Source organism: Carcharhinus amblyrhynchos, chromosome 18 (assembly GCF_965287045.1).
Source record: "Carcharhinus amblyrhynchos chromosome 18, sCarAmb.v2.hapA, whole genome shotgun sequence".
NCBI lineage: Eukaryota > Metazoa > Chordata > Chondrichthyes > Carcharhiniformes > Carcharhinidae > Carcharhinus > Carcharhinus amblyrhynchos.
Genome location: NC_137341.1, coordinates 52,619,958 through 52,639,855, shown reverse-complemented (window position 1 = coordinate 52,639,855; position 19,898 = coordinate 52,619,958). Strand labels below are relative to the sequence as shown.

At 45.7% G+C, this 19,898-nt stretch overlaps 1 protein-coding gene across 2 annotated transcripts in view; it reads right to left on the bottom strand.

The window, feature by feature from the left end:
* Positions 1–3,969: 3,969 nt before the first annotated feature.
* Positions 3,970–19,898, bottom strand: part of mpv17l (MPV17 mitochondrial membrane protein like) — an 86,316-nt gene continuing 70,387 nt past the window's right edge. For both annotated transcript variants that reach the window (XM_080207018.1, XM_080207019.1), the window contains exon 6: positions 3,970–5,715. In XM_080207018.1, the coding sequence (XP_080063144.1) occupies positions 5,597–5,715 (119 nt within the window). In that variant the 3' untranslated portion in view covers positions 3,970–5,596. The remainder of the gene's footprint in view (positions 5,716–19,898) is intronic.

Below are 19,898 nucleotides of genomic sequence, written 5' to 3'. Positions count from 1 at the left end.
TCGACCCTATTTCAGTGTCGCTTCATGTTCTTGTCTGGATCTGGAAGAATTTACCAATTTTGCTTCCCACCCGTCTCACCTTCACATGGTCCATCTCTGACACTTCCCTTCCTTGACCTCTCTGTCTCCGTTTCTGGTGATAGACTCTCCACTACTAACCATTACAGGCCCAACTTTCATAGGTACCTTAACTACAGCTCTTCCCATTCTGTGTGGACTCAATCCCATTCTCTCAATTCCTTCACCTCCACTGCATCTGTTCTGATGATGCCGCTTTCTAAAATGGCATTGCTGATCTGTCATCCATCTTTTCTGGATCATTGTTTTCCACCCTTGTGGTTGACGGGACCCTTACCTTGTCCCACCCACCTCCAGGGCCACTGCTCTCACCTCCTCCCCACCCTCCCAGGGACCCCCTGGGCCTCAGTTTTCAACTCACCAGCCTCCACATTCAAAAGATCATCGTCCGCCAATTCCAGCACAATGCCACTATTCAACACAGCTTTCCCTCACACCTTACCCCGTCAGCATCCCGCAGGGTCTGTTTCCTCCAGGATACGATAGCATCTCACCCCCTGCCCGCTGCACTTGCCCATGCAATTGCTTCCCCTTTACCCCCCTCCCTGCTCACCACCCCAGCTCCTTAACCCTCCTTCCAGGTGAAGCAGTTCTTCACGTGCACCTCCTTCAATCTGGTCTGTTGCACTCGCTGCTCCCAATGTGGCCTACTCTATACTGGAGAGACCAAACACAGACTGGGTGACTGTTAAGCACCTTTTGTCTATCCACAAGTAAGTCCCAGGCCTCCCTGTCGCTGGCCACTTCAGCAGCCCACCCTGCTCTCCTGCCCGTCCTTGGTCATCTGCGATGTTCCAGTGAGGCCCAATGCAAAACGGAGGAACAGCACCTCACCTTCCGATTGGGCGATTCACAGCCTTTCCAGACTGAACATTGAGTTCAACAACTTCAGAACATCAACGCTCTCCTCCACCTTCACCCCCATTTCCATTTATTTTGTTTCATTTTATCTTTTTACACTTTCTCCATCGTTTCATTTTTGCACTTTTTAAACATCCTGTTTTCCATCTACTTTCCCCCACCACTGACCCCCCCCCTTCCCACCCCCCACCACTGACCCCACCCCCCACCCACCATCCTACTGTTACCTCTCTCAGGTTGTCCTTTGACATTCTGTTTGCCTTTGTTCTGCCATTTACACATTCGGATTTCTCAGTGGCCGCTATTAGCACCATTCTTAGCCATGATCACCACCATTTACATTCCCTCTGGCTTGTTGTCCAAGGCATCTTTGTCAATCTCACGCCACCCACCCCACCCACAATATAAATCTCATCTCATCTTCTTTTCTTCAGTTCTGACAAAGGGTCACCCAGACTCGAAACGTTGGCTCAATTCTCCCCCCCCACAGATGCTGTCAGACCTGCTGAGATTTTCCAGCATTTTCTATTTGTCTTTCAGATTCCAGCATCCGCAGTATTTTGCTTTTATCAACAGTACGATCTGTTTTGCTTTTTAAATTGCATCAAACAGCACAAATGCATCATTTTTCCCTGTCAATGATAATATGTGTTTGCGACTTACTCTGGTTATCAGCTTTGTCACTCTCTGGGATTGCCTGGAAGTGCACTGGATAGTAATGAGCCAGAAGCTTTGGGTTAAGTCCCACTCGAGACAGGTTCATTCAAAACTCACCCAAACAAATTGAGTACCAACCAGTCCTTGGAGTCCTCGTGCATCAATTGCTGAAAGTAATCACTCGGGTACAGCAGGCAGTAGAGGAAAATGATATGTTCGCCTTTGTAGCGAGAGGATTTGGGAAAAGGGCTAGGGATGTTTTGCTGCAATTGTATAGGGCGTTGGTGAGGCCACATCTGGAGTATTGTGTGCAGTTTTGGTGTCTTTATCTGAGGGAGGATGTACCTGCTATAGAGGGAGTACAGCCAAAACATTGGATAGCCATAAAACATTTACATAGGGGTCATGGGTAGAGAGGTGGTGTTGAGATGGCAGTGTGGGCTCGTTGGGCCGAAGGGCCTGTGTTTCCCAGGCTGATTTTGTATTTTGTTCTTTGTTCTTTGTAGTACAGCGAAGGTTTACCAGACTGATTCCTGGTATGGCAAGTCTATCATATGAGGAGAGATTAAGTTGGTTAAAATTATACTCACTGGAGTTCAGAAGAGGGAATCTGATAGAAACTTATAAAATTCTAACAGGGTTAGACAGAGTAGATTCAGAAAGAATGTTCCCGATGGTGGGGGAGTCCAGAACCAGGGGTCATAGTTTGAGGATAAGGGCTAAATGTTTTGGAAACGTGCTAAGGAGAAATTTCTTCACCCAGAGTGTGGTGAATGTGTGAAATTCACTCCCAAAACATTGCCTGATTTCAAGAAAAATTTCGATATTGCTCCAGGGGCAAAAGGGATCAAGGAATATGGGAGGAAGTGGGGGGGGGGATCAGGATATTGAATTGGATGATCAGCCATGATGGTGATGAATGGCGGAGCAGGGGCTCGAAGGGCCAAATGGCCGCCTCCTGCTTCTAGTTTCTATGTAATCTGTAAATCCTCCCAACACGCACCAATGGCGGGTGGTACAAGTGGGAGAGATTGCTGGCCAGCCGTGTAATTGGAGGGTCTACCATCACTATCCAGACTCCAACATACATGGAAAAATGGATGTGGCCACAGTGATCTGATTCCTTGGGTGGGCGATGGTTGGTTGGAGGCCTGGCGTGGGTCAGATTGGTGGAAACAGCAGCGGGGGAGGGGGGGGGGGGGCGGCGGGGTTTGATCCAGTGGATTCCGGATCTGTCTCCTGGGTGAAGGTCACAAACCTAAGGAGCAGTCAGCACAGAACTCTCCCCAAAGCTCCACTCCAGATTTTCACTGTAAATTAGATTCCGCCTGAGTTACAGTTAATCCTTAACCAGTCAACTGTCCCATTGGTTCCACAACACCTCAATCACAGTCAGAGGTTCTGTTGAACTGTACAGACTGTCCTGGATATGTGGCACTCCTGCATTTTGAACAGCTCCTTCCCACTGTACAGACATAAATAAATCCTGATAAAATCAGGCCTGGGTGGAATGATAAAGTAATATTGGAGAGATCTTTTAGTCTTTGTGTTTAAAAACTATTCTGGGACAGCTTCTGATTGGATGAATAATTATTCAATAAAGTCAAAAATATTCTCTCTTTAGTGTCACAAGTAGGTTTATATTAACACTGCAATGAAGTTACTGTGAAAATCCCCTAGTCACCACACTCCGGCACTTGTTCGGTATACTGAGCAGCACAGTGGTTAGCGCTGCTGCTTCACAGCACCAGAGTCCCGGGTTCGATTCCCGGCTTGGGTCACTGTCTGTGCGGAGTTTGCACATTCTCCCCATGTCTGCATGGGTTTCCTCCGTGTTCTCTGGTTTCCTCCCACAGTCCAAAAGCCGTGCTGGTTAGGTGGATTGGCCGTGCTAACATTCTCCCTTAGTCTTCACGCTCCGAACAGGTGCCGGAGTGCGAAGCCTAGGGGATTTTCACAGTAACTTCATTGCAGTGTGAATGTAAGCCTTACTTGCGACGAATAAATAAACGGAGGGAGAATTTAGCATGGCCAATCCCCCTAACGTCTTCCAGACTGTGGGGAGAAACTGAAGCACCCAGAGGAAACCTATATAGACCCAGGGAGAAAATGCAAACTCTGCACAGACAAGCTGGGAATCAAACCTGGGTCCCTGGTGTGTGAGGCAGCAGTGCGAACCACTGAGCCACCCTGCTGCTCAGTTTCTAAGTCTTTTAGTGTTAATTCATCTTTGTCCAGCCCCTAATGTGGCGGTATATTGTATAACTAAAGTGAATACTGCAGACACCACTGTAAAGAAATATTTACTCAGAAGCAACAACTTTATTGTGTTCACAACCTAACACACACAACTGTCTAATTAGCAACGTCAATAATTATACATTTAATTAAAATAGAGCTGCCAAACAATTGAGACTCAACATTAAATGAAGTTTTAATCTGTGAATAGGATGTTAAGATTGTTGCGAATGAGGGGAGATAGAGAGACAAAAGATTTACTTTCCTTTTGGAGTTCCATAGATCAGTACAAGTGTTTTAAACTCTGTCAGAGATGGATTGCAGTGCTGACGTGACCAGCCGGATGGACATCGCTGTTCGTTCACCCCCTCAGCCACCTACACCTCTCGCCGTCAGCACTGGGCCAGTTTAGACCTGACATTGGGAGGTCTGGGGTGGACGGAGGCACTGTGCAACGGGGCAGGAAAAGAAACGGGACAAGATATAAACATAACGGATGAGAAACAAGATCAAGCACGCTTCCAAAAAAAAAGTGATTCGGATGTGCTTTGACGGGTTTGGGATGAAGCCCCCCCACTTTGGCGGGATGTGTAACGGACAGATTGGCTCGCCCGTTGCCCCAGTGCTAAATTCCACCACCCGGAACCTTTTAAGTGACGCCTGCAGGTCGGAATTTTACCGGCACGCCAGCCCCAGAATCGGGATGGGCGAGGTTTGCAGAATGACGTTCTCCGTTGGCCTCAGCTGGGATCTTACGAACGCTGTGCGGGCGAGGCTGTAAAATTCCGGTAACTATCGCTAAACTCGACTTGCGAGGTTCTGCTCCGTGTGTTTACTGACAAACCTTGATTTACAACGAAAGTACATCGGTAACGCTAGCCGTTCAGCAACAAGGGAACACTTGGTTGTAATACACAGAATTAGGACACGTTGTGATTCATGACAATTAGACATTAATCTTTACCGGCTGTACATTTTTTTCCCCTCGGGGCAGACCTGACTCCCCCCCCTGTTAAAGTCGCTGAGTTTAAATGTGTAAAGTTTATTACCTGCCTGTGCCCACGAGTAACTGTTTGTGAGGTGCCAGTGGGAAGGAGGCGAGAGTGTCTCAATAAATAACTCTGGGGAAAAAGCTTTTCCATGGGAAACCCCCGTCAAATCCTTACAGCGTAGTTAGGAAATGTCAGAAGTAGGAGGTCGTAGGATCCCTACAGTGCAGAGAGAGGCCATTTAGCCCATCGAGTCTGCAACCCACCACAATCCCACCCAGGCCCTATTCCCGCATTTACCCTGTTAACCCCCCCACCCCCGGCAATTTAACATGGCCAATCAACCTAACCAGCACAACTTTAGAGCGTGGGAGGAAACCCACGCAGACACGGGGAGAATGTGCCAACTCCACACAGACAGTGACCCAAGGCTGGGAATTGAACCCGGGTCCACTGACGCTGTGAGGCAGCAGCGCTAACCCACTGTGCCACAGCTCTGAAACAATTTCCTAAAACTATTTTGTGATCACACATGCCAGGTATTAAAAACTCCCCATTCTGGAAACATTTGATGCATTTTCCCCTCAGCATGCAGAGTTAGTGATCCATGCGTGGAGGGTGGGCGGACTCAGTTCGACACTAACAGTGCTGTATCACGACTCTGATTATGGGAGGTCATAGTCAGTTTGAGCATGGTTACCATTCAGATGGTTTTCATCCATTTTGGGTGTGGTTCTCTATCACAAACATTCCCTGTAGGCAAGTGGTGAGAGCTACATAACACTGCACTGAGCAGTTCCACAGCAATCCCTTATTAACGTCATTCCGGCTTTGGTGATCGATGGCTTGTTTGGAGGAAGCTCAGTAACCAGGGACTTCTCTTTTGAAGACTCTAAGACGGAACGGATAAAAATAAATCAGTGGCGTATCGTTTCACCTGCACAATCGCGTGTAAAAATCCCGGTGCAAAAATGCATCGTCCTTCCATCATATTACATGGCGGTGAGCGCTACTGCCTCACAGCGCCAGGGACCGGGATTCGATTCCAGCCGCGGGTCACTGTCTGTGTGGAGTTTGCACATTCTCCCCACATCTGTGCAAGTTTCCTCCGGATGCTCCAATTTCCTCCCACACTCCAAAGTCGTGCGGGTTGGGTTGACTGGCCAGGCTAAATTGACCCTAGTGTCGGGGAATTAGCAGGGTAAATAATGGGGATGCAGCCTGGGTGGGATTGTGGTCAGTGCAGACTCGATGGGCTGAATGGTCTCCTTCTCCACTATAGGGATTCTATGATATTCCCACAATAAGTCTGGAGGGGGATTTGCAGAAAGGCCATTAATTAAGATGAGGATTTTTGTGTCTGGTTCGCTGGGACCACCTCCAGCCCCAGATAAGATTATCAATCCAGGAGGGAATTTGAACTAGACTGGAGCCTCTCGCAGTCAGGAGTTCCCAAACCTCAAATAGTAACATACCCTGAGTATCAGTCTCCGTTAGCCTCCAGCAGCCATTAAAACTGAAACACAGTATCCTCCACCTAGGAATTCAATTCTCTCTGGTCCCCAAACCCTTCAAACAGATTCCTGTCCACACTTACAAACTGATAGAAAAGGAAAGGCAGATGCAGGATCATTTTTGGGAGATTAATAGATGGTTAGCAACCAGCCTCCCATCCACTGACTCTGTCTACACTCCCTACCGCCTCGACAAAGCAGCCAGCATAATTAAGGACCCCACACACCCCGGACATTCTCTCTCCCACCTTCTTCCGTCAGGAAAAAGATACAAAATTCTGAACAGCTTCTTCCCTGTTGCTGTCAGACTTTTGAATGGACTTTTACCTCGCATTAAGTTGATCTTTCTCTACACCCTAGCTATGACTGTAACACTACATTCTGCACTCTCTCCTTTCCTTCTCTATGAACAGTGTGCTTTATCTGTATAGCGCTCAAGAAACAATACTTTTCACTGTATGTTAATACATGTGACAATAATAAATCAAATCAAAATCAACAGAGGTAAACCATTGCTGGGAGGGGTGCTACACATCCCTCTGTCAAAGGATCAACTTTATGTTTAACGTAAGAACCTTGTTAAGAGTGTGTCGGTCAAATTTGAGTCCTGTAGATTGAAGGAGAGTGGAGGAACTGTGGGGTTTCTTCAGGGAGCTGATACTGAATGCAATAGACCAGTATGTACCCAAAGTTTACAGCCACTCCTGCCTGGTTCAACTGGATTGCCAAACAATTTGTAAAGAAGGAGCAAAATAATTATTTAAGTCAGAGTCATAGAGGTTTACAGCATGGAAACAAGCCCTTTGGCCCAACTTGTCCATACCACTCAGTTTTTAACACTAAGCTAGTCCCAATTGCCCGCATTTGGTCCATGTCCCTCCACATCTGTCGTACTCATGTAACTATCTAAATGCATTTTAAAAGATAAAATTGTACTCACCTCTACTACTACCTCTGGCAGCTTGTTCCAGACACTCACCACCCTCTGTGTGAAAAAATTGCCCCTCTGGGCCCTTTTGTATCTCTCCCCTCTCACCTTAAACCTTTGCCCTCTAGTTTTAGACTCCCCTACCTTTGGGAAAAAATATTGACAATCTAGCTGATCTACGCCCCTCATTATTTTATAGATCTCTATAAGATCACCCCTCAGTAACTTCTACACTCCAGAGAAAGAAGTCCCAGTCTATCCAGACTCTCCTTATAACTCAATCCATCAAGTCCCAAAAGCATCCTAGTAAATCTCTTCGGCACTCTTTCCAGTTTAATAACATCCTTTCTGTAATAGGATGACTGAAGGATCTCAAAGGAAAATTGAGCAGAGTTAAGAGGGATCCAATACAAATGGTGGGTCAGCTGTGTAAAAAAAGCAACAAAATGTACCTGGTGTTGAAAAGTGAAGTGTAATATTAAAAAGAAAAAGCAAGGGATGGAGTTAGGCGGCTGCAGGTGGAATCGTGAGGACGCAACAGCTGGTTCTAAAACCACAAAAACACTGGATATGTTTTATTGTCTCAGTCTTTAGCTAGGAGGAGACAAATAACTCAACTAACCTGGAAAGGGAGCTACAGAGTGTTGCAGAGGTAAGTTGTCTCTATTCATCTGCCTCCCAATATGTTTGTAGAACAGCTATGAAAATGTAAGTTAATTCAATCTTATTGGCCAGAAGGTACATCTAAGGGTCCTCAGGGAAAGGGAGCTGTGTGTGTGTGTGTGTGTGTGTGTGTGTGTGTGTGTGTGTGTGTGTGTGTGTGTGTGTGTGTGTGTGTGTGTGTGTGTGTGTGTGTGTGTGTGTGTGTGTGTGTGTATGGAGGGGATTCTTGTCAATCGAGGGGTTTCTGTACAGCATGGATAGGGGGAAGCTATTCCCATTGCTGGAAGGATCATCATTAGTTCCAGATTTTTATTGCCAGTATATATTTCCCATATCTAATTACCCTTGCTAGGCCATTTCCGAGGGCATTTAAGATTCTACCACATTTTTTATATTCATTCCTGGGACATGGGTGTCTCTGGTTGGCCAGCAATTATTGCCCACCCCTAGTTACCCTTCAAGGGCAGTTGAGAATCAATCACATTGCTGTGGCCCTGGAGTCACATGTAGGCCAGACCGGGTAAGGACGGCAGATTTCCTTCCCTAAAGGATATTAGTGAACCAGATGGGTTTTTCCGACAATCGACAATGGTTTCATGGTCATCAGTAGATTCTTAATTCTAGACACCTATTAAATTCAAATAGAGTGACAGGTGGATGGGTGGCAGGACAGGTCAGGAGGGTGGCAGATGGAAGGTAGTCCGGGGTAATCATAATTGCTGTGGGAGGGGCAGTCAGATGGGAGTTAGTCAGGTCTGGATGTACTCAAGTGGTAAGGGGATTCTCCTGGTCCCAATGGAATGCATCCCAGGGGACTAAAAGAGATGGCAGAGAAATAGCAAATGCACTTGTGGTAAGTTACCAAAATTCACTGGACACTGGAGTGTTTCCTGCAGATTGGAAAACAGCAAATGTGACGCCACTGTTTAAAAAAGGAGGTGGACAAAAGGCAGGTAACTATAGACCAGTTAGCTTAACTTCTGTAGTAGGGAAAATGCTTGAATCTATCATCAAGGAAGAAATACCGAGACATCTGAATATAAATTGTCCCATCGGTAGGGCACAGCACGGGTTCATGAAGGGCAGGTCATGTTTGACTAATTTAGTGGAATTCTTTGAGAACATTACATGTGCAGTGGACAGTGGGGAATCTGTGGATGTGGTGTATCTGGATTTCCAGAAGGTATTTGACAGGATGCCATACCAAAGACTGCTACATAAGATAAAGGTGCACAGTGTTACAGGTAATGTATTAGCATGGAGAGAGAATTGGTTAACTAACAGAAAGCAAAGAGTGGGGGTAAATGGGTGTTCTTCTGGTTGGTGATCAGTGACTAGTGGTGTGCCTCAGGGATCAATGTTGGGACCGCAATTGTTTACGATTTACATAGATGATTTGGAGTTGGGGACCAAGTGTAGTGTGTCAAAATTCATAGATGACACTAAGATGGGTGGAAGAGCAAAGTGTGCAGAGGACGCTGAAATTCTGCAAAGGGATAAAGATAATCTAAATGAGTGGGCGAGGGAGATGGCAGATGGAGTACAATGTTGGTAAATTTGAGGTCATCCATTTTGGTAGGAATAACAGCAAAATGGACTATTATTTAAATGGTAAAAAACTGCAGCATGCTGCTGTGCAGAGGGACCTGGGTGTCCTTGTGCAGGAATCACAAGGAATTGGTATGTAAGCGTAGCAGGTAATTAAGAAGGCAAATGGAATCTTGTCCTTCATTGGAGTTTAAAAACAGTGAGGTTATGTTGCAGGTTGTATGAGGTGCTGGTCAGGCCACACCTGGAGTACTGTGTACAGTTTTGGTCTCCGAGAAAGGATATACTGGCACTGGAGTGGGTGCAGAGGAGATTCACTGGGTTGATTCTGGAGTTGAGAGGGTTGGCTTATGAGGAGAGACTGAGTAGACTGGGGCTATACTCATTGGAATTCAGAAGGGTGAGGGGAGATATTATAGAAACATATAAGATTATGAAGGGAATAGATAAGAGAGAAGCAGGGAAGTTATTTCCACTGGCAGGTGAAACCAGAACTAGGATTGTGAATCTGTGGAATTCCCTGCCCAGTTGAGGCTACCTCATTGAATGTTTTTAAGGCAAAGATAGATAGATAGATAGATAGATAGATTTTTGAACAGTAAAGGAACTAAGGGTTATGGTGAGTGGGCAGGTAAGTGGAGCTGAGTCCACAAAAAGATCAGCCATGATCTTATTGAATGGCGGAGCAGGCTCGAGGGGCCAGCTGGCCGACTCCTGCTCCTAGTTCTTATGTTCTAGATCACACATCGGGACTTCTGCGTGGTCTCAATGTCCACTCTAGGTGCAACATCCAGAAGATCTGCGCCATTATTTCAGAGAGTAAATGATAGATTGTAGGAAACACACTCTAGCTGGAATTCTCCAGTCTCTCACGCTCTGCTATTGCCGTCAGCGAGAATGGTGAATTTGGCACTCAGCCAAATCTCCATTCACGGCAGCGGGACTGGAAAATCCCAGCCGAGGGCGAGGTCAAAGAATTCTGACCGTTAACCAGAGAGAAGATGTAATTCTGGAGAGAGAGAAGGGACCACGTGAGAACCAGTGGAGAATGAGTGGGTAAAAGCAAAATACTGGGGATGCTGGAATCTGAAACAGAAACCAAAAATGCTGGAAAATCTCCAGAGGAAAATCTGCCAGAGGTAGTAGTAGAGGCGGGTACAATTTTGTCTTTTAAAAAAGCATTTAGACTGTAAGATGGGTACAGAGGGATATGGGCCAAATGTGGGCAATTGGGTCGAGCTTAGTGGTAAAAACTGGGCAGCATGGACAAGTTGGGCCGAAGGGCCTGTTTCCATGTTGTAAGCCTCTATGACTCTGTCTTAGCAGGTTTGACAGCATCGGTGGAGAGAGAATAGAGGCAACATTTCAAGTCTGGATGACCCTTCGTCAGAGCTCAAGTGAGGAGAGCAAGTGGGACTTAGTCTTATCTACAGGTGCAATAGTGACCTTAGTCGCTGTTTTTGTAACACTTCAACAAAACGGTCGACATTGTCATCAATCTAAATCCCACCTTCTGGGATTCAACTCCCACATTCCTCAATACAACCTTTTTGCTGATTATTGCCTCCAGAAGTCAAAAGGCAATCTGAAGACAGCCCTCTCTGTTACAATTACAGCCAAGCTTTGCATTGAGAGTTCCCATAACCCCAACAATTTCTATATCTGTTTATAGAATCTGCAGTAATGTACCTGAGATAATTTGAGGATAATTTTCTTCCATTCTTCAATACTCTATTACTGGAAATACTCTATTAACATAACTAAAACTCACAAATGAAAACCATGAGACTGTAACTGTCTTGAAGCGAACAACTTACAAAAATCAATTGTCAGGTTTCAAAATTGTCAAATATTCTCTTGGGTAAAATCATCTTCCGTCTGTTTAGTCTCTGAAGGAACTGCCGTCATTGCCATATTTACATACTCCTATCATCCTGGACCAACTCCAGGTTTCTTGCAAGCAAAATGTAAAACTAAGCGACGTCTAAATAATATTGTGTTTAGTTCAAAGTTACTCAGTTCAACACCAGTGAATGAGAGAGGCCTGAATTCCAAACCACTCCTGATAAGGACAGACTTAGAACATAGAACATAGAACATTACAGCGCAGAACAGGCCCTTCGGCCCACAATGTTGCGCCGACCAGTTACAAAACAATGACCCACTAACCTAAACCAATCCCTTTTCGTCCATAAACCTATCCACGGATCTCTTAAACGCCCCCAAACTAGGCGCATTTACAACTGCAGCAGGCAGGGCATTCCAATCCCTCACCACCCTCTGGGTAAAGAACCTACCCCTGACATCCATCCTATAACTACCACCCCTTAATTTAAAGCCATGCCCCCTCGTGCTAGATTTCTCCATCAGAGGAAAAAGGCTATCACTGTCCACCCTATCTAAACCTCTAATCATCTTATATGTTTCAATAAGGTCCCCTCTTAGCCGCCTTCTTTCCAGCGAAAACAACCCCAAATCCCTCAGTCTCTCCTCATAGGACCTTCCCTCCATACCAGGCAACATCCTGGTAAACCACCTCTGCACCCTCTCCAAAGCCTCCACATCCTTCCTGTAATGTGGGGACCAGAACTGCACACAGTACTCCAAGTGCGGCCGCACCAGAATTGTGTACAGTTGCAACATAACGCTGCGACTCCTAAATTCAATCCCCCTACCAATAAACGCCAAGACACCGTATGCCTTCTTAACAACCTTATCTACTTGATTCCCAACTTTCAGGGATCTATGTACACATACACCTAGATCCCTCTGCTCCTCCACACTATTCAAAGTCCTCCCGTTAGCCCTATACTGAACACATCTGTTATTCCTACCAAAGTGAATTACCTCACACTTCTCCGCATTAAACTCCATCCGCCACCTCTCGGCCCAGCTCTGCAACCTGTCTAAGTCTTCCTGCAAACTATGACACCCTTCCTCACTATCTACCACACCTCCGACTTTGGTGTCATCAGCAAATTTACTAATCCATCCAACTATACCCTCATCCAGATCATTAATAAAAATTACAAACAGCAGTGGCCCCAAAACAGATCCCTGAGGCACACCACTCGTAACCGAACTCCATGACGAATATTTACCATCAACCACCACTCTCTGTCTCCTATCCGCTAGCCAATTCCTGATCCAATTCCCTAGATCACCCCCAATCCCATACATCTGCATTTTCTGCAGAAGCCTACCATGGTGAACCTTATCAAACGCCTTACTAAAATCCATATACACCACGTCCACTGCCTTACCCCCATCCACCTCTTTGGTCACTTTCTCAAAAAACTCAATAAGGTTAGTAAGGCACGACCTCCCCGCTACAAAACCATGCTGACTATCTCCAATCAATTCATTACTCTCCAAATAACTATAAATCCTATCCCTAATAATTTTTTCTAAAACCTTGCCCACAACAGAAGTGAGACTCACCGGTCTATAATTCCCAGGGAAGTCTCTGTTCCCCTTCTTAAACAATGGGACAACATTCGCTAACCTCCAATCTTCCGGTACTATACCAGAGGCCAACGACGACCTGAAGATCAGAGCCAGAGGCTCTGCAATCACTTCTCCTGCCTCCCAGAGAATCCTGGGGTAAATCCCATCCGGACCAGGGGACTTATCTATTTTCAGACCCTCCAGAATATCCAGCACATCCTCCTTATCAACTGTAACACTGTCAATTCTACTCCCCTGCAATCCAGTGTCCTCCTCAGCTATATCCATGTCCCCCTGCGTGAACACCGAAGAGAAATATTGGTTCAATGCCTCTCCAATCTCCTCCGGTTCCACACATAACTTCCCTCTGCTGTCTATAACTGGCCCTAATCCTGCCCTAACCAACCTTCTGTTCTTGACATACCTATAGAACGCCTTAGGATTCTCCTTAACCCTATCAGCCAAAGTCTTCTCATGTCCTCTTTTAGCCCTTCTTAGCTCACTCTTCAACTCCCTCCTAGCCAATCTAAAGTTTTCTAGTGCACTACCCGAGCCCTCAAGTCTCATCCGAACATAAGCCTCCTTTTTCCTTTTAACCAACGAATCAACTTTTTTAGTGCACCACGGTTCCCTAGCCCTACCAATTCCTCCTTGCCTGACAGGGACATACCTATCACAGACTCGCAGTAGCTGCTCCTTGAAAAAACTCCACATTTCGGACGTTCCCAGTCCCTGTAATCTCCTAGTCCAACCTATGCTTCCTAATTCTCTCCTAATAGCCTCATAATTACCCTTCCCCCAGCTAAAACCACTTGCATTATGAGAAGTTCTAATGGAACTTTATCAGCCAATTTATCAAAAGAAAGGTCCTTCCTTATCAGATCAGTATTTTAGTTTTACTGGAGTTGATCAGAGTGTCAGGGACCCGGGTTTGATTCCCGGCTTGGGTCACTGTCTGTGTGGAGTTTCTCCCCGTGTCTGTGTGGGTTTCCTCCGGGTGCTCCAGTTTCCTCCCAGTCCAAAGGTGTGTAAGTTAGGTGGATTGGCCATGGTAAATTGCCCCTTAGTGTTCAAAGATGCGTAGGTTAGATGGATTAGCTGTGCTAAATTGCTCCTTAGCATCTAAAGATGTGCAGGTTAGATGGACTAGCCGTGGTAAATGGGTTACAGACATAGGGTGGGAGGGGCCAGGGTACGATGCTCTTTGTTGTTGAAGACTTGATGGGCTGAATGGCCTCCTCCTGCACTGCAGGGATTCTATGAATTTATAATCAATGTTATAATGCTTTCCCTAATGTTGTCTTTAAACCTAAACATTGTTTTAATAAATTGCACTGATTATAGAGTTACTCAGCTCAATTTGACATGTATTCTACAGTGCGGGAAACATTTTGGTTTTTATGGTCAGACCGAGGGCAACCAATAACAAATCTGCCACCAGCTTTAGAATGAAGACAATGGAAAAGAAAATAGGAGTGAGTTATAACCCGGGCATTTACTTTGTGCATTTCGCATTGTGTGATCATTCATCCATTTGTTTATAGAGACTCAGAGGACCAAGACTTGGTAATTGTCCCAAAAGAAACTTTGGGAATGGATGATTATCCTGCTTTCAGGATAATTTAACAGTATTATGTCATGGACTCATTCTAGGATATTAACAGCCTTAATTTAGACTTTGGTTTTGAGTAATGGAGTATCTTACACGTGTCTCACTGTATCTTAAGGGTGGCTCGGTGGTTAGCACTGCTGCCTCAGGTAGCTGCCAGTGTGAAGTCTGCACATTCTCCCCTTTTTCGCGTGGGTTTCCTCTGAGTGTTCCAGTTTCCTCCCACAATCAAAAGATATGCAGATTAACCAAAAGAGGAAATGCAGTAAATTGCATTTATATAGTTACTGCATTATCCAAAACCAAAGTCTAAATAAAGGTTGCTAGGGAGGGGATGGTCTCTAGACTATTATTCTAGAAACTCCGTTAATGTTCAGGGGACCCAGGTTCGAATTCAAATTTCTACCGAATTCAATAGAAAAATCTGGAATTAAGAAGCTACTGATGACCATGAAACATTTGTCAATTGTCAATGGTTTAGGGAAGGAAATCTGCTGTCCTTACCCGGTCTGGCCTACATGTGACTCCAGAGCCACAGCAATATGGTTGACTCTCAACTGCCCTCCAAGGGCAACTAGGGATGGGCAATAAATGCTGGCCAGCTAGTGATGCCCATGTCTTACGAATGAACAAAAAACGTGGGCCTGGGTGAGAAACTCTGACCCAGAGCCATTGGAGATTTGAGGCCAAATGACTGAGCACTGTGGAGATGTTATGATCCTCTTCTATAACTATTTGGAGAATAAAGGATAACTGGGTGTGCTTAGAAAGCAGCTATCACATCTCAGCTTTCTGAAGATTGATTAACCACAATAATCTTCATCGGAGCCTCAGAATTAGATTGCAGCCTTGAAATAACTCCAAGATATCCATTATTTAGAAAAATAATCACACAACGCTCAGTCACTTAATCTAATTTTGGGTCTACTTTTTGTCACCTATTGCTATAAGGATGGATGGTAATGTTGTGTTCCATGTTACTACTGCACAAAGCAACTGAAGGAGCTAAAATTATAAGTAAATTACAAGTAACAATTAAAACTAGAGTACCAAGAAATTATAGCCATATTATAGATGGCAAAATGTGTTATATTTATAGCTTTTATTCAAAGTTTCCTTTTGAAGTTCAGAGATTTGAGTTATACATTACAGAATATTTTTCCACGGCACGGTGGCACAGTGGTTAGCACTGCTGCCTCACAGCGCCAGGGACCCGGGTTCAATTCCAGGCCTGGGTCACTGTGTGTGTGGAGTCTGCACATTCTCCCCATCTCTGCGTGGGTTTCCTTCAGTGCTCCGGTTTCTTCCCACAGTCCAAAGATGTGCGGGTTAGGTGGATTGGCCAGGCTAAATTGCTTCTTAGTGTCAGTGGGACTAGCTAGGGTAAATGCTTGGGGTTATGGGAATTGGGGCTGTGGTCAGTGCAGGCTCGATGGGCAGAATGGCCTCCTTCTGCATTGTAGGGTTCTATAACCAATGACCTCCTCAAACGCTCCATTGTTGTAACCATTATAGCACAGGTCAAATATAGACTAAAACACCATCTATTCAACTCAAATAATACTCTGAGTTTCAGCACCAATGGCCCATTGTCCTAACAGTGATTTTTAAATAGATATCTTTCACATTTAGCTTTGTCAGCGAAACTAGTAATTTGTGTAGGAGGAAAGATTAAAATGCCTAAAATTCCCAGGTTGCAAGTATTTTTATTAATTAGTAACCCTAAGCAATGTTTTTCAAACTGGGGCCAGTTTGTCACTGGGCTTACAAACACAGTTTTTAGTTTTAGTGTCACAAGTAGGCTTGTATTAACGCTGCAATGGAGTTACTATGAAAATCCCCTAGTTGCCACACTCCGGTGCCTGTTTGGGTACACTGAGGGAGAATTTAGCCTGGCCAATGCACCCTAACCAGCACATCCTTTGGACTGTGGGAGGAAACACCTTATTGAGTTTTTTGAGAAAGTGACCAAAGAGGTGGATGGGGGTAAGACAGTTGACGTGGTATATATGGATTTTAGTAAGGCGTTTGATAAGGTTCACCATGGTGGGCTTCTGCAGAAAATGCAGATGTATGGGATTGGGGGTAATCTAGGTACTTGGATCAGGAATTGGCTAGCAGATAGGAGACAGAGGGTGGTGGTTGATGGTGAATATTCGTCATGGAGTTCGGTTATGAGTGGTGTGCCTCAGGGATCTGTTTTGGGGCCACTGCTGTTTGTAATTTTTATTAATGATCTGGATGAGGGTATAGTTGGGTGGATTAGTAAGTTTGCTGATGACACCAAAGTCGGAGGTGTGGTAGATAGTGAGGAAGGGTGTCATAGTTTGCAGGGTGACTTAGACAGGTTGCAGAGCTGGGCCGCGAGGTGGCGGATGGAGTTTAATGTGGAGAAGTGTGAGGTAATTCATTTCGGTAGGAGTAACAGATGTGTTCAGTTTAGGGCTAACGGGAGGACTTTGAATAGTGTGGAGGAGCAGAGGGATCTAGGTGTATGTGTACATAGATCCCTGAAAGTTGGGAATCAAGTAGATAAGGTTGTTAAGAAGGCATACGGTGTCTTGGCGTTTATTGGTAGGGGGATTGAATTTAGGAGTCGCAGCGTCATGTTGCAACTGTACACAACTCTGGTGCGGCCGCACTTGGAGTACTGTGTGCAGTTCTGGTCCCCACATTACAGGAAGGATGTGGAGGCTTTGGAGAGGGTGCAGAGGAGGTTTACCAGGATGTTGCCTGGTATGGAGGGGAAGTCCTATGAGGAGAGACTGAGGGATTTGGGGTTGTTTTCGCTGGAAAGAAGGAGGCTAAGAGGGGATCTTATTGAAACATATAAGATGATTAGAGGTTTAGATAGGGTGGATAGTGATAGCCTTTTTCCTCGGATGGAGAATGCTAGCACGAGGGGGCATGGCTTTAAATTAAGGGGGGGTAGTTATAGGACGCATGTCAGGGGTAGGTTCTTTACCCAGAGGGTGGTGAGGGATTGGAATGCCCTGCCTGCTGCAGTTGTAAATGCGCCTAGTTTGGGGGCGTTTAAGAGATCTGTGGATAGGTTTATGGACAAAAAGGGATTGGTTTAGATTAGTGGGTCAGTGTTTTTTTTTAAAAAACTGGTCGGCGCAACATCGTGGGCCGAAGGGCCTGTTCTGCGCTGTAATGTTCTATGTTCTATGAAACCCATGCAGACATGGGGAGAATGTGCAGACTCCACACAGACAGTGACCCAAGCCGGGAATCGAACCCAGGTTCCTGGCACAGAGAGGCAGCAGTGCTCACCACTGTACCACCCTTCTGCTGTGTGGGGATTCTATGGTTATTAGTGACCCTGCCTCATGTTCTGATCGATCAGCAGCAAATCATTGGAGGCTTCTGGCGAGATTAAATAACCGTTAATCATTTACAAATGCCATCGTCAAACATCGCACTGCGGATAGGCAAAGCCAGCAGGGAGCTAGAGACACACCCATCTCATCAATATCCACAGATACACGACCCTGCAGCACTAACACACCGGGAATATTATATAGATTTATCGTTTAGATACAGGGTCCGTGGTCCATTTGAAATGGGAGCCTTCCAACAAAACATGTTTAAAAACCAGTGAGGAAGACAAAAAGTGCTGGAAAATCCCAGCCGGTCTGACAGCAAATGTGGAGAGAGAATAGAGAATTTTCATTTGTCTCTTTTACTTGGTTAACTCAGTGCCACTTCTCTCGCAGAAATTCCTACCCTGTAGAAGTACCGCCCTTCTCTCCGACAGAACGTCCGTCTGTCCACCTAATCCCACTTGCCAGCACTTGGTCCATAGCCTTCGATGTTTTGGCATGCCAAGCACTCAACCCACCTCCACCTCCTCCCTCAAGCAGCGCATTCCAGACCCTCACCACCCTCTGGATAAAAAAGTCTTTCCTCAAATCCCCCCCCCTAACCTCCCACCTCTCTCTTTTAACCTGTGTCCCCTCCTGACTGACCCTTCAACTAAGGGGAACAGCTGCTCCCTATCCATCCATAATCTTCGACCAGGTCGCCCCTCAGCCTTCTCTGCTCCAGAGGAAACAACCCAAGTCTATCCAACCTCTCCTTATAATTTAAATGTTCCATCCCAGACAGCATCCTGGTGAATCTCCCCTGCACTCCTTCCAGTTCTTTTTCTTCCATATTTTTGGATGTTTTCCCTATCAAAATGTTAATTGGTGCTTGGAACAGGAATAGATCGTTCACCTCCTTGGCCTGTCCCACCATTCTACAGGATCATAGCTGATCTACCTTGACCTCGCTTCCCTGCTTACTCCCCATGGCCCTGAATTCGCTGAGAGATCAAAAATCTATTTAATGATGGATTATACACAACCCTCCGTGGTACATGATTCCAGTCCTAAAAGATTGATCCTTTATCCTCCTGGACCTCCCCCATGTTCTAGACGCCGCCCCCCCCCCCCCCCCCCAAGCAAGGGGTAATAACCTCTTGGTATCCAGCCCATCAAACCCCTTCTTGTATGTTGCAATGAGATCACCTCTCATTTGGCACAGTGGTAACACTGCTGCCTCAGTGCCAGGGACCTGGGATCAATTCCTGGCTTTGGTCGCTGTCTGTGTTGAGTTTGCACATTCTCCTCTGGGTGCTCTGGTTTCCTCCCACAGTCCAAAAGCCGTGCTGGTTAGGGTGCATTGGCCATGCTAAATTCCCCCTCAGTGTACCCGAACAGGCCCCAGTGTGTGGCAATTAGGAGATTTTCACAGTAACTTCATTGCAGTGTTAATGTAAGCCTATTTGTAGCACTAATAAATAAACTTTAAAATTTTATAGTTATAACAAAACCTCCTCTCTCTTTTATTCCAGCCCTTTTGCAATAAAAGCCAACATGCCATTTGTCTTTCTAACTGCTTGATGTACCTACATGTTAACTTTCCGTGTTCCCTGCACAAGTACACCCACATCTCTTCAAATATAAAAATATAAAAACAAATCCTGCCTTGTAAAAAAAAAGCTTTTCACTTCTTATTGCCATAGTGAATAACCATGTTATACACCAGCTGTCCCCTCAATTAATCTGCCTACAGCTCCCCACACCCTCTGTGGCCTCTTCACAACTGATTGGCATGGTGGCACAATGGTTAGCACAGGGACCCGGTTCGATTCCCAGCTTGGGTCACTGTCTGTGCGGAGTCTGCACATGCTCCCCGTGTCTGTGTGGGTTTCCTTCAAGTGCTCTGGTTTCCTCCCACACTCCCCAGACGTGTAGGTTAGATGGATTAGCCATGGGATAGGACTTGGGTAAAATGCTCTGTCGGAGAGTTGGTGCAGATCCGATGGGCCGAAAGGCCTCTTCTGCACTGTAGGGATTCTGTGAAATATGACACTCCAG